The sequence below is a fragment of the Chrysochloris asiatica genome, unplaced genomic scaffold (genome assembly GCF_000296735.1).
Source record: "Chrysochloris asiatica unplaced genomic scaffold, ChrAsi1.0 scaffold00136, whole genome shotgun sequence".
Lineage (NCBI taxonomy): Eukaryota > Metazoa > Chordata > Mammalia > Afrosoricida > Chrysochloridae > Chrysochloris > Chrysochloris asiatica.
In genome coordinates, this window is record NW_006408654.1 from 2,318,624 (window position 1) to 2,332,414 (window position 13,791).

The following is a 13,791-nucleotide window of genomic DNA, read 5'->3' on the forward strand; positions in this document are numbered from 1 at the left end:
AATCCTTGCTGTTATTGCTGGTGTGAGATGATATCTCATTGTTGTTTTGATTTGTATCTCTCTAATGGCTAGTGATTGTGAACATTTCTTCATATGTTTGTTGGCTGCCCGGATCTCCTCCCTGGTGAAGTGTCTGTTCATATCCTGTGCCCATTTTTTGCCAATCTATATTTTGAAACAAGCATATTTACTTCTGTGTGTCTGAGGCAAAAGACTCACATCTCTGTTCAATGCAGTCACATCTAATTCTAACTGATTGAGAGATAAAATGTATGTATACACCCATACTACAATTACAATTATATTAACATGGTACATTTAATATATTTATTAAACACAAAATGAAAAAAAAAAAAAAAGAGATGAACAGAGTTGATAAACTCAGAGAAATTTAAATCCCTACTTGTTAAAGTAATGTAATTGAGGTTCTGTTTACTTACTTTAACTTTTTATTGTGAATTGAATAAAGGTTTTCAGGTGAGATAATCAATTTTACCTTGAACAACAAATCATACACTTAGTTTCATCTCAATGACTGCAATCCCCTCCATGCAATAACAGTTATCTCGCTTCTTCCCTGTGATTGTTGTTGTTAAGTACAATTGAATTGGTTCCAACTTGTAGCGATCCTGTATAGGGTTTCTGAGGATCTGCTGGTGAGCTTGAACCACTGGCCTTGTGGTTCAAACTGACCTTGCAGTCCAGCGCATTAACCCGCAGCATCATACCAGTACTATTTCCTGTTGTTACCCATGTACAAATAACTTCTTCCAAACTCTTATATATTTGTGGGATATAAGTATTTATATCTATCCCACTCTTCCTCCCATGCCCATTCAGCCTGTGTCTCTGCTCATGTACCTACACATAGAACACTGTTGCTTCTAGGTGGTGTATAGATCTCTTTACCTCTATCTCTTGGCATACCTCCCTGGTTGTATTTCACCTGGTTCTTTTGTATTTTTAAACTTTCTGAGACTGACATAATTCACAGAACATGCCCTTAATTTTTATAAGCATGAGACATGCAATCTTTTTCTTTTTTTGACAGATTCTTCCTTCATACTAGTAATATGGTTTTTCACATAAGATAATCTCAATAAATGAGATTATATTTAATTTTTTTGAACATTTTATTATTGTTTGAATGACAGTTTACAGAGCACATTAGTTTTCCATTCAACAATCTACACACATTTTGTTATGAGGCATTAGCTGAAATTCCCTCAATGTAAAACCATTCTTCTCACTTCCTCCTTGGTACCCGATTTCTATTTCATCTTTCTTGCCCCTTCCTGCCTTCTGAACTTTGTTTTTGAGCAAATGCTACCCTTTTGATATCATATGATTGATTATTCTGAGAAGCATGTCCCACAAAAGTATTATTATTCACAGAATAATCCTATTGTTTGGCTAAAAGTAATTTCTGGGAATAGGCTCAGTTCCAGGTTGGAAGAGTGTCTAACGACATAGTCTTGGGTGTTCCACCAGTCTCCATCAAACTGGTAAGTCTGGTCTTTTGCACCATTTTGAATTTTGTTCTGCATTTTCTCTCATTCTGTCCAGAGTTGCCTACTGTGATCCAGATAGAGCAGCTGATCCTTGGAAATCCTGTACAGGGTTGCTGAGTCAGAATCAACTCTGTGGCACTTAACAAAAACAACAGCAGCATTTTATTATGTTTTACATAAAAGTTTAAACAGCAAATGGTGGGGCTACAGATAAGCACTGGACTGGTAACTACAAAGTATGCAGTTCAAATACATCAGCCTCTCTATGGGAGAAAGGGGACTTTCTATTCCATAAAGATTTACAGCCTTGGAAGCCCTATACTTGGTATCTATGAGTGGAATCGACACAGTAGCAGTGGATGGATGAATTAACATTTTCATACAAATTGCTTCATACCATTAGTTAGAATTTTACATTTTCATTATTTCCAATCTGTTGGTTCTGTTTCCATTAATCTAGCTAGCTTTCTCATCTTTGATTTTTTAGAAATGTTGGCCATTTTGCTTCATAGAATTTATTGTTTAAGGGAGCACATTACTCATGGGTGATACTGTTTTATCTTATGAGCCAATCTATTACTTAACTGAAAGGTGTAGAAATAGTTTCAATTCCATGTTCAAAGGGTATTTTAGAATGATAATCTTGGTGATTCCTCTAATCTCTGTCACTTCAATAAGTCTGCCCCTTTTTAGGAATTTGAATATTGCTCTATATTTTTCTTCCATTCTATGCAGGACCTTTTTAGTGTGTCCCCTGGTCAGCTGGATCAGTAGTGGTAGTTGGGCACCATCAAATTCTTCTGATCTCAGAGCAGGAGAGTCTGTGCTTGGTGTGGACTAGTTTCTTCTGAGAGCCTTTAATTTCCTTCATGCTCTGGTTTTTTTGTTTGAAATTTTATGCTTTAGGTGAAAATTTAAAAAGCAAATTAATTTCCCATTCAGTAATTCATTTAGATTGTTCCATGACACCGGCTATAATCTCCATAACGTGTCAGCACTCTCCCCATTTTCACCTTGGGATCCTTGTTTCCATTCATCCACTTTTTCGGCACCTTCCTGCCTTCTTAACTTTACAGCTGGGAAAATCATGCCCTTTTGGTCTCATAAAGTTGATTGTTCTGAGAAACATGTTCCTCTTGGATGTTAATGTTCACTTTAGAATCCTGTCTTTTATGTAGCTGAAAAATGATCTCTGGGAATGGCTTCAATTCTAAGTTACGAGCATATCTAAGGGCCATAGTCTCGAGGTTCTACCAATCTCTACCCGACTAGTGAATCTAGCTTTTTTTATGAAATTGAACTTTGTTTTACCTTTTTCTCCCACTCTATCTGGTACCTTCAGGCCAAAGCAGGTCAGATGCTGGCCAGTGGTCATAACGGAGCACCATCTAGTTCTCCTGGTTTCGATTATGGTTGTGGTTCATGTGGTCCATTTGTCCTTTGAGCTGATTGTTTCTTTGAATCTTGGATTTTCTTTATTCTTTTTCACTCCAGGTTGGAAGAGATCAATAGTTTCAACTTAAATGGCCACTTGCAAGCTTTACAACTCCAGTTGCTACTCACCAATGTAGGCTATAGGACATTGTCTTTATGGATCATGTTATGTCAATTGCCCTAGATATCCATGAGGCTATGGTCCTAAGGCTAGTTTATTTTTATCATTATGTCTATAATGTGTCTCTTGTAGGCAGCATACTGATGGGTCATATTTTCTTATACATTCTGCCATGCTTAGTCTCTCGAATGGTGCATTTCATTCATTAACATCAGTGCAATTATAATAGGCATAAATTTACTGCTTCATTTTGTTGTGTGTGTGTGTGTGTATTAACATAGTATTGATCATTTCTTTGCTCCATATATTTTTATATGCTGAGTTCTTTTTGGTTTATAGACTTTATTTTCATTTCCTTTATTCCTGGGTCAGCAGGCTACAGGGGGTAGGTGAGTGGCAAAGCCACACTGGAGTAATCTGTTGCCACTTGGATGAGTCAGAAATGAAAGGGGTGAGGTGAGTTGCTGGTGCCACACCTAGGCAAACTGCTGGTTGCTCAGTGAAGCTATCAGGTGGGGGAAGGGTGTTGGAAAGGAGAGGAGTGAGGGTAGAGTTTAGGACTGGAGGAGAGTAGGGGGGTTCACATCTTGGTATGTGGCAGCTGGAGCTGCAGGAATGGGGATACGGGTGTTGTGACAATAATCACCAGGAAGGGGAGAGGAGGGGGCAAGTTCTCATTTACAAGTTCTCATTTAGTCCCCAGGCAAGGGTGCCTAAGCACTTCACAATGACAGTAGTCAGAAATTAGGACCTTATTTCCATACGGGTTTTTCTACATAGTTACTCTATGTACTACTGGGAATTCCATGAAGTTGCTTCTGTATTCCTTACCCATGACTGCAGTGGTCTTTGTCTCAAGATGGCCACAATGTGCCAGGCCAGTTGGCAGGGCCACTCTGCTCTGTTTCTTCTCATTCACTGTCTTTAGTGGGTTCTTTTTCCAATCAGTGTTCCATCTAGTTCTTTATCCTTTCATTTGATATTCAGGGTTCCAGGACTGTCCTCTGTATCTGTTTCACTTAGTTTCTCAGGTATTTGCTGTAGAATGGTGTGGTGTATCTGACTAAGCTACTATTTTGTACCACAGATTCTATTAATTCTGAATTTGATTGTTGCTGCTAAGTGCTAAATCAATTCTGACTCACAGAGACCTTGTATGGGGTTTCTGAGGAGTGGCTGGTGAATTTGAATTACCTACCTTGTAGTTCAAACCAACCTTGTGGTCCAGGCTTACCCTACAGCATCACACCAGGACTCCTGAATTCCATTAGGCTGCTTGGATTAAGTTATTGAATGAATGACAGGAAAACATAAATATCAATCTTTTCTTTCTCATTTTAAGCCTTAAATGTATAAATTACACATGGAAAGTATAATTTTAATAGCTTGTTTCAATAATGTTTGGTTGTTTTTTATAACAAAAGATGATGAAATTTAAACACTTTATCCTATCTAATCTGTATCTTTTCCATTTCTCAAGGCCAGAAACATGAATTTTCATTAACATGTGATATTTTGGCCCACCTTAAAGTCTTCTCAGGACTTTCCAAGGTGTAGTTGTTAAGTACATAAGTCTGCCACATATGCTTTTGGGTGACCATTACTAAATATCACTACTGTAGTGTGTGTGTATCCTTAATATCCTAAAGCAACATATGCAGAAGTGTACACTAAGACCAGTTAAGTACATAAGTCTACCACGTATGCTTTTGGATGACCATTACTAAATATCACTATTATAGTGAGTGAGTGTGTGTGTGTGTGTGTGTGTATTCTTAATATCCTAAAGCAACATATGCAGAACAGTGTACACTAAGACACAGTTAAGAGACATTTGTAAGAACAACAATAATACCCAAATCACAGATGATAAGAAGAAACAGATTACCTTAATTATAAGAGAATTATTCCAAGATTTTACAAGGTCAGCAGCTCTTAGGTCTTGCCAACTTATGAAGTTGTGAAAATGATTTCCTGTTTTCCTAAGACAGATGGAAATAATATATTGAGAATAATATAAACTCAAAATGATATTGTATTTTGATCTACCAAAAGAGAAAACAAAATCTAGTCCAAACTATAATTTCAAATAGCTGCCTTTCAACCTCACTGCAACCTTTAATCCCTCAAATATTCTGATTTCTTCCTACCCCTTCTAGGCTTATTTACTTTCCTGGATTGCATGAGCTATCACTTTAATGAATAACTTGTTTTCATATTATCTACCCCTTGACTCCATTAAGCACCTATTCCTGGATTGATCTAACTCTACTCTCAATGCCAGGGCCAGTGAGATGAGCTTGAGAAAAATCATCCAGTCTATGAACTGGCACCAGTCCACATCTGTGGAACTCGACCTTGTCTATACTATCAGGGTACATTCAAAAAGACAAAAACCTTTCTCTTGCCCCTCCTAAGTTCCTTCACCATTCCTCAAAATGGTAATCCAAAGTTTCACAAGGCTTCCCAAGCCCTAGCCCACCTCTGATCTCCTATTTCTTAAAGGAGGTAAGAGCATAGGGAATGACCTTACTCAACTCCTCACTCATCCACTAACTGTATCTGTGGTCATCTTGGATCCTTCCCTCTAAACTCATGGGAAAAGTTCTTCTTCTCCAAGTTCAAGGCTGGCATCTTCTTTACTTTCTATATCCATGTCTTCCCATTCCATCAACTATTCCTTTTATCTTCTTCTGCAAACATACTTAAATCTCCATAACTCTGAAGCAGAACCAACATCTCTCTTATTCCAGGATGCTCCCCACCAGTCTAGCTAATACCCTCCCGACAAACTTTCCTCTTCATCTCTCATTGCCTCAGCTAACTGCAATTCAGATGCATGTAATCACATTTCACTACAGTGGTCACCGTCCTTCTGAGCACTTGAACCTTGTACCTTCCTTGTTTCACTCTTTGAATTCCTAAGTATTTTTAAAGCTCCAGGAACACCATGCTCTTACACCTCAATGCCTTTGTCAGTGACTTTTTCTTCCCATTTAGCAAACTTACGTTCATCCTTCAACACTGGGTTCAAGAGCCCAGTGAAATCTTCTATAACTCTCCCTTCAAGGCTAAACAGTCTCCTTCCACCAATTCTCTCACCACCATAAAGCAGAACCCTAACACGCTCCACCCTAACTAAGTAAACATCTGCTTCTATCCCTGGACTGTGAGCTTCTTGAGAATGGTCTATTCTCATCCAATTCCTTATCACTCAGCCCAGATAGTAAAGAGGCATTTAAAAACATGAATAAATGTTGCCCTACCAACAGGAACTACTAGACTGTTGGATAGAAATGAAATCTAGTAATACATGCTTTTTTGAAGACTTTCTACAATACCACCAATATATTGGAAACTAATTTTCAATCACTGTTCCAGAAAAGATTGTTAAAGAGGTGTATTCCAGGAGTTCAGAGAGACATGGCATCTTTGCCACTACAAATATACCTCTACCAGAGAAGTCAAACAAACAAATAATTACTCAATTGCTTAAGTGCAATAGAAACATGCTCTATGAAAGAGGAGTCATGAGACCATTTAAGGGTCTCAGGGAAGACTTGTTTAAGTGAAAATAGTGGAAGAATGAGCAGAATTAATAAGAAGGGTGAACATTACTGACAAGGTGTACCACATGCTCAAAGGTCCTAAGGAAAGCCTGATGTATTAGAAGAACTGAAAGGCTAATGCAGCTTACAAAAATTTGGAGAAAATATCACAAGATCAAAGTGGCATCATTAATTTATGGTAGAAGAAAACCTAGAGCACTGACTGATCTGAAGTACTCACACACATTCTAATATTTACTTGGCATTGGTTTGGGTTTATTTTATCCTTGCCAACAATAAAAAGAAACCTGGGAAGGAGCAGTACTTACTGTAAATGAATCATCTTGTACCCCTGTAACACTTTATACCATTCATGTGGCTATTAATACATGGCATACATCAAAACGTATTATTGCAAAATCACAGAAGCCTTTGTTAAACAAAAATATCAAAAGGTGAAGCTTTTGCTTCTTGGTATATCCTCCATCTAGGTCTACACCCTTCTGAAGGTGGCATTCGTATCTCTCTAACCTTTCCCAAGGAAGGCTGTGCTTTTCAATTTACACAACATCCTTGAAGGATATAAATTGTGCTCCTTTTCAACGTTCTTCGAGTTTGGGGAATAAAAAGAAGCATGAAGGGGCAACAACAAGGATATAGGGTGTGTGGGATACAGTTCTCCAATGAAATTTCCATAAGACAGTCCTTGCTACCCTCAAAGAACGGACAAGAACATTGTCAGGCTGTGTGTGTGTGTGTGTGTGTGTGTGTGTGTGTGTGTGAAATCCTTAACTTTTCAGGCCTTTGGCTTACAAATGCAGCTTCTGATTTTCTTAAAATTTCTTCCTAATAGGACTCTGTGAGTGTTCTGTGTCCTTCAAGAAAATCTATAAGGATTATCCCTTTGGGGTTCCCCCAAACACCCATCATAATCTTCTGAACTAGCCTCTCACTGCCTTGAATTTAATTTGCCAGCAGATCCCCTTAGAAGCGACTGTTTTGATTGGACCTTGTTTTTGAAGACATCCTAAAGAGACTAATACAAGTTTATTACTGAGAGGACTGTGTTCAGAATAAACCCGGGCAAGTCTGAACTGAACCCTGGGAGCAATATTTTTTCACTTACTCTTGTATTTTATGTCATTAATCAGTAGGCACCAGGAACACAAGTATCAGACACTACAATAAAAGATATATACTTGGTGTCATGGAAACAGAGAGGAACTTATATACTTGTATAGTGAGAATGTAAATTCCTTGAAAGCAGGTACTTTTATTTGTCTTTATATTCAGTTCAGCAGCCAGCACAGTGCCTCACTCCTTAAAAGCCAACAAACAGTTACTGAGTGAATCCCTCTTCTTGTGACTCATGGTTATTTATGTTGCTAACAGGCACACACCCTGCTCAGAGGTTAGTTGGCAGACGCCTCCCAAAGAGACACAAACTGAAGAAACAGAACAGCTTTTTTTTTTTCTTTTAAAGACTAAAATGGGCTTTGCAACAACCAAAATGGAGACAATATCATTTAGAGTTATGTTGGAAAACAAACTAAATGTGTCACCTATTAAATACGGGGGTGCGGGGTGGGGGGCACTTCAAAAAGATAATGGTAAAATTCTATTACCTTTCAATTCCATTTTTCCATGAACTTTATGACAAGTAAGATGAATGTCTAAGCCTAAAAACATGAATAAAACTCAAGGACTGAAAAGAGTAAATAAAAATTGTGTTTCTTGGGCTATGGGTGAGGGGAGGTGAGAAAAGGAGAAATATAGGGGGAAAAAAGTTCAAAGTTTTGGACTTCCTGGCACCAGCTGTAAGAGAAATAATGCTCTATGGCCAGGATGACAGGAACACACCAGGGCACAGGAGGAGGGAAAAAAAGGTGGTTTCTTTTCTGAGAAAAGGGGTTGCTGGCTAGGACTGAAAAGAATGGATTGTTCCACAGGGCCAATCTATCTGTCTCTCCCTTTTTCTAAAATCTGAGCAGGAAGTATGTCTTCTTGACGTAGAGCTGTACCTGTTCGGCTAGGTTTGGGGGAGCTTATAGAGTCTGACAGCCTTTTACATCACAGAGGCTACCTGGGCCCCATGAGTGGAGTAAGCCTCCATTATTTTAAGGCAAAAGAAGCACGAAGACTTGTGTGTTGTTTTTCAAAAACTATGTGATAGCTTCAAGCAGGGTGTCTGTAGGATAAGCACTGGACTGCAAGGTTGGATTGAACTGCAAGTTTGGTGGTTCAAACTCAACAGCCACTCCTCAGAAACCATATACAGGGTCACTATGAGTTGGAACTGACTCAATAGTATTTAACAACAATAACAACAAGCAAAAATTCAAAACAAAAAGAAACAGAGATTAAAAAATGCATAAGAGAATACATTCCCCAGAAAAAGGTACAAGAAACTAAACTTACAGTTAATCATATTTTTCCCTAGAACAACACCATCACCAATAATGGAATGAACAATTTTATAATCTGACTCCCTTGTTTCTCTTAAATGGGAAGTTTAAACCTAGTACCCCATAAAATCTTTACTTCCTCATAACTAACCTTCTTGTGATGAGCAAGGAGATGCCAGGTGGTGTAAAAGGTGATGTGTGTGGCTGCTAACCAATAGGTTACAAGTTCAAGTCCACCCAGAGGGGTCATGGAAGAAAAACATGACAGTCTACTTATGAAATAAATCAACCACTGAAAACCCTATGGCGTGCACTTCTATTTTGACACACATGGGGTCACCAAGAGTCAGAATCGACTTGATAGCAATTGGCTTTTGTTTTTTTGCAATATCATTTCTTGTCTGAATTTCCAGCCTATTAGTCTGCCCAACCATTTTAGACTTCCCAGCCTCCACATTGTACGAGTCGACTATTTAAAGTAAGTCATATATATAATATATATGAGTTGGAACCAACTCCATGGCACATAACAACAAACAACAATATATACATATATCCATTTCTGCTATTGGTTCTGTTTCTCAGGGGAACCCTGATTGATACAATGTGCCCCCATCTCCCTCTCACCCCTACTCTCATAAACACCACTGCCCAAACCATTCATCTTCTGATGTTATCTGTAATTTCTTTCATATCCTCCCAAACATCAACACCAAATATATTTGTAAATTTAAATTTCTTCGCACCTAATAATGAATTAAAGGCCAGGTCTGTGCTGGTATGAATTTACCCAGAATATATGAACAGCTTCAAAAAGTTCAAAAAAGGGCAACTAAGACATTGGCTACCTAAAATGGGAGGCTATTAAGGCACAAAGCGACAGTCTTACAAGTTTTCTAGTGTGAGTTTAGTTTCAGTGTGCTGGGAAAGGTAGAGTCCAACTGAATACTATTCATCTTGTCTAGATGGGTGTGGCAAAAAGAGATGAGGATAAGATTCTTATGATTCAATAGTGAGTAATTGTTATCATGACTAGTTATGACTGTTACAACTGTAAAGGTAGAAGTTCTGTAACAAAAAGAGTAGAGTAGCTAATCTTACAGTCCAGGAACAGAGGACCCTACGACTGTCAAGGGAGAAGAACACAAGTGGAATGCAGGACCCTATCAAGAGAAGCAGTGACACCTGAGATGGAGGCAGAGATGAGGACATGGAGAAAGGGAGAAGCTGAGGACTCTAGACTCATGAAAAAAGAAACTCTGTGTGCTGGCAACCAGGAGGCAGGCTTGTAGAATATGGCCTTTGGTTGTTTAAATGATTATATATTCCTGAGTGTTTTTATGTACATCCTCAAACACAACACAAAAACCAAAGGGAATAGAAGCAAATACAGCTGAATGACAATGCATGGAGGAGACTGTAGTCATTGCAATGAAATGATGAGTGTGAAACTGATATTCCCCTATGTAAACTATCACTAAATTCACACACACACACACACACACACACACACACAAAGTTTGTAAAAGTGAAATGAAGAGAGAACAAACAAGATAGCAGATCGGGTACAAGTGCAATGAGGAGCTCTGTCAGCAACAACACAGAATATTGGACCAAGAAGGCTCAGGAGATGGTGCCAGAACTCTGAACCATATATAAAGGAATATTTAGAAAGTTGGAAGGTTTACAGCCACTGGAATTTGTAGCAGAAGCAAGAAATCCAGTGTTTTCCAATTCAAGACACTCAGCTGCTCCTAGAGCTGCCATCTTGGGTGAGACCAAGTGGGGGAAGAATCAGAGCAGCAATGGACGCCTGACAGAACCACACAGACAAAGGTGTCGATATTCTTTTTTGTTGTTGCTATCTGTTCATTGGTCTCTCGCTGTCTGCAAACCTCCATTCAGGTGACTAGAGGGGGTACCTGAGTGAGTGGACACTCCACACCACCCCCAGAGGGTTTCTATTAAGCATGTGCACAGATCTCCTCAAAACTTAAAGTGACAATTTCCACTTAAAACCAAATGGCAGTGCAAAATGGCCACACCAGCCGTGAACTGTTTATAACTAGGAAAAAGGCCTGAACAAGGGTTGTGCAGTGTGACAGGCAGACTAAAAAGGAAACAGGCCAAAAATTAAATCCTGAGTTACATCATAATGACCATCAGGAAATCTTGAAAATTCCCAGGAAAAAGAGTGAAAAGGGAAGCCCATCTACTGATCACATAGATCTGGAGCCAATCAGAAAGCATAAAAAATACCAAAACATAAAACCATCTAAGTATTAAGGTCACAGATAACTCCTAAATATGACCAAAAAAGAGAAACTGATGACCATATCAGCATATGTCCACAAATGAGATAAAGTGACTGAGACAAATGAGCTGGAAGTAGACCTACACTCCATATGGGAAGGAGGGCAGGCTTTGGAAATGCCTGAGAAGGAATTCAGAAAAATGATTATAAAAATATATCAAAACACTATACAATGGAGTTGAGAAAAATAAGGAAGTCAGGAAGGCACTACAGGAACAAGCAAATAAGATAGATACAGCATTGGAAACAATTCAAAACCTACAGAAAGAGGTCCAAATGATTAATAATAGAATATCAGAAATGGACAATACACAGAAAGGCCAAAGGAGCAAAACTGAAGAGATGGAAGCCAGAACTAGTGAACTAGAAGATAAATCTCTCAATACTAGTAAGATAAAAGAACAAACAGAAAAAAAGGATTAAAAACTCTGAAGAAGGTCTAAGATTCATGTGGACAACATGAAGAGTAATAACTTAAGAATTGTAGGCATTCCAAAACAGGAAAAATCACACAAGTTCACAGAAGAGATAGTGGAAGAGCTGCTGGAAGAAAGTTTCCCTAACATCCTGAAAAACAAAAAGATAAGCATTCAAGGAGCTCAACGAACCCCAGGTAGGATAGACCCTAAAAGACAATCGCCAAGACATATAATAATCAAGCTCTCCAAAATCAAAGATAAGGACAGAATCCTAAAAGCAGCTAGGGAAGAGAGAAGTGTAACATACAAAGACAAGCAAATCAGATTAAGCTCAGATCTCTCAGCAGAAACCATTCAGGCAAGAAGGCACTGGGAGTGAATAATTACTATCAGGACTGACTGTGAGGATTGGAAATGTAAAGGTAGACATTTTGTAGCAAAAGGAGGGGAGTGGTTGACTTTGCAGTCCAGGAGTGGAGGGCCTTGGGACAATCAAGGGAGAAAAGCAGAGTGCAGGACCCTACCCAGAGAAACAGTGATGCCAGAGATGGAGGCAGAGACGATGGCATGGAGCGATGGAGCAGTTGGGAACTCTAGACCCAGAGAGGGAGAGGGGCTGTGTGCTGACAACCGAGGGGCAGGCTTGTGGGGTGGACAATTTGGGTGGCTGATGATGCATGGAGGGGATTATAATCATGGCAATTAAACAATATACAACAGGATGAATGTAAAGCTAATGTTCTCCCATGTAAACTATCACATAATTCACAATACAACATTTAATTAAAAAAAAAACAAAAAAAACACAAGGCATTGGGGAGACATATATAAAACCCTGAAAGGAAAAAACTGCCAACCAAGAATCCTCTACCCAGCAAAGTTGTCAATCAAATACAGAGGTGTAATAAAAACATTCCAGGATAAACAGAAGCTAGGGGATTTTGCAAAAGTCAACCCTGTGATGAAAAACCTCCTAAAGGGAGTTCTGTGGACTGAGAACCAACAAGAACAGACAACAACAAGAGATTGACGTACATGGCAGCATCACTCAGAACTCAATTGACAAATGGAAGAGTTGAGAACAGAATAAAACTTTAAGAACAAATTCAGAGGATCTGGGAGGCCAGTTTATGATCAAAACAATTACAATGCAAAAGACATTAAACACAGACCAGAGATCCAGGTGGTGACAAAGTCAGGTAGATTACAGGACATAAAATAGACTATATTAAATGGAGGCTAAAGTTAATGGAATCTAAGGTAACCACAATGGGGGGGTTGGGGTGGAGGGCTTACAGGGAGGTAGAGGGAGGCAAAGGTAGAGCACAGGGTAAGAGCATACACATCATAGTTCGGGTGTTGGGGAGGGCAATATAACAAGGGCAAGGAGGTAGAAGAACAAGGTAGACAGGGGAACACTGAGACAGGTTTGCATGGAATAAATTGGACAGAGGTAAACAGTGATGCATGCGCCACCTTGGAACAACAGGGCTCTGTGATACAGGGATCGAAGCATAGTTTGAAGAGGGGAAATAATACTAAGATGCTTGACTGTCTTATGAATATTGGTTTCCCTTGTCTACTATTGTAAAATAGACCCTTGAGTGCGATAGAAAGGAATGTCAGGAAACACGATTACAGAAAACTTGTAAGATCATCTTCAGCCTATAACTGATTGGAATACCTAAAAGGGGTTCTAGAACTTGCCCAGTGAAACAGGCCTCTTGTGGAGCCTTTGTAGAGTATAGGACCTTAGGTAGAATCCTGAGTCCCTTACAGCACCTTCTAAGGTAGGACATCCCCACTAGAAAGGAAAAGCAGACCACCCTGGAACAGCAAGAGCAACAGAAGATACATCTTCAAAGAAAGATCATCAGGAAACACCCAAAACAAAAATGTCAGTAGAACTGGCTACTACAAGAATGAACAAGCTGTTCACCGGGAAGTCATCAATGCAAATAATCAAGTTCCTTCAGGATGAACCCCCCTCTAAAACTGAAACTCAAAGGGAACATGTAAGCAGGCATGTAAGCTTACTG

At 39.1% G+C, this 13,791-nt stretch overlaps 1 protein-coding gene across 1 annotated transcript in view; it reads right to left on the reverse strand.

Annotated features, from left to right (window-relative positions):
- Nucleotides 1–13,791, reverse strand: part of GK5 (glycerol kinase 5 (putative)) — a 135,244-nt gene that overhangs the window by 95,463 nt on the left and 25,990 nt on the right. The window contains exon 4 of the mRNA XM_006869869.1: nt 4,955–5,048. Within this exon, the coding sequence (XP_006869931.1) occupies nt 4,955–5,048 (94 nt within the window). The remainder of the gene's footprint in view (nt 1–4,954; nt 5,049–13,791) is intronic.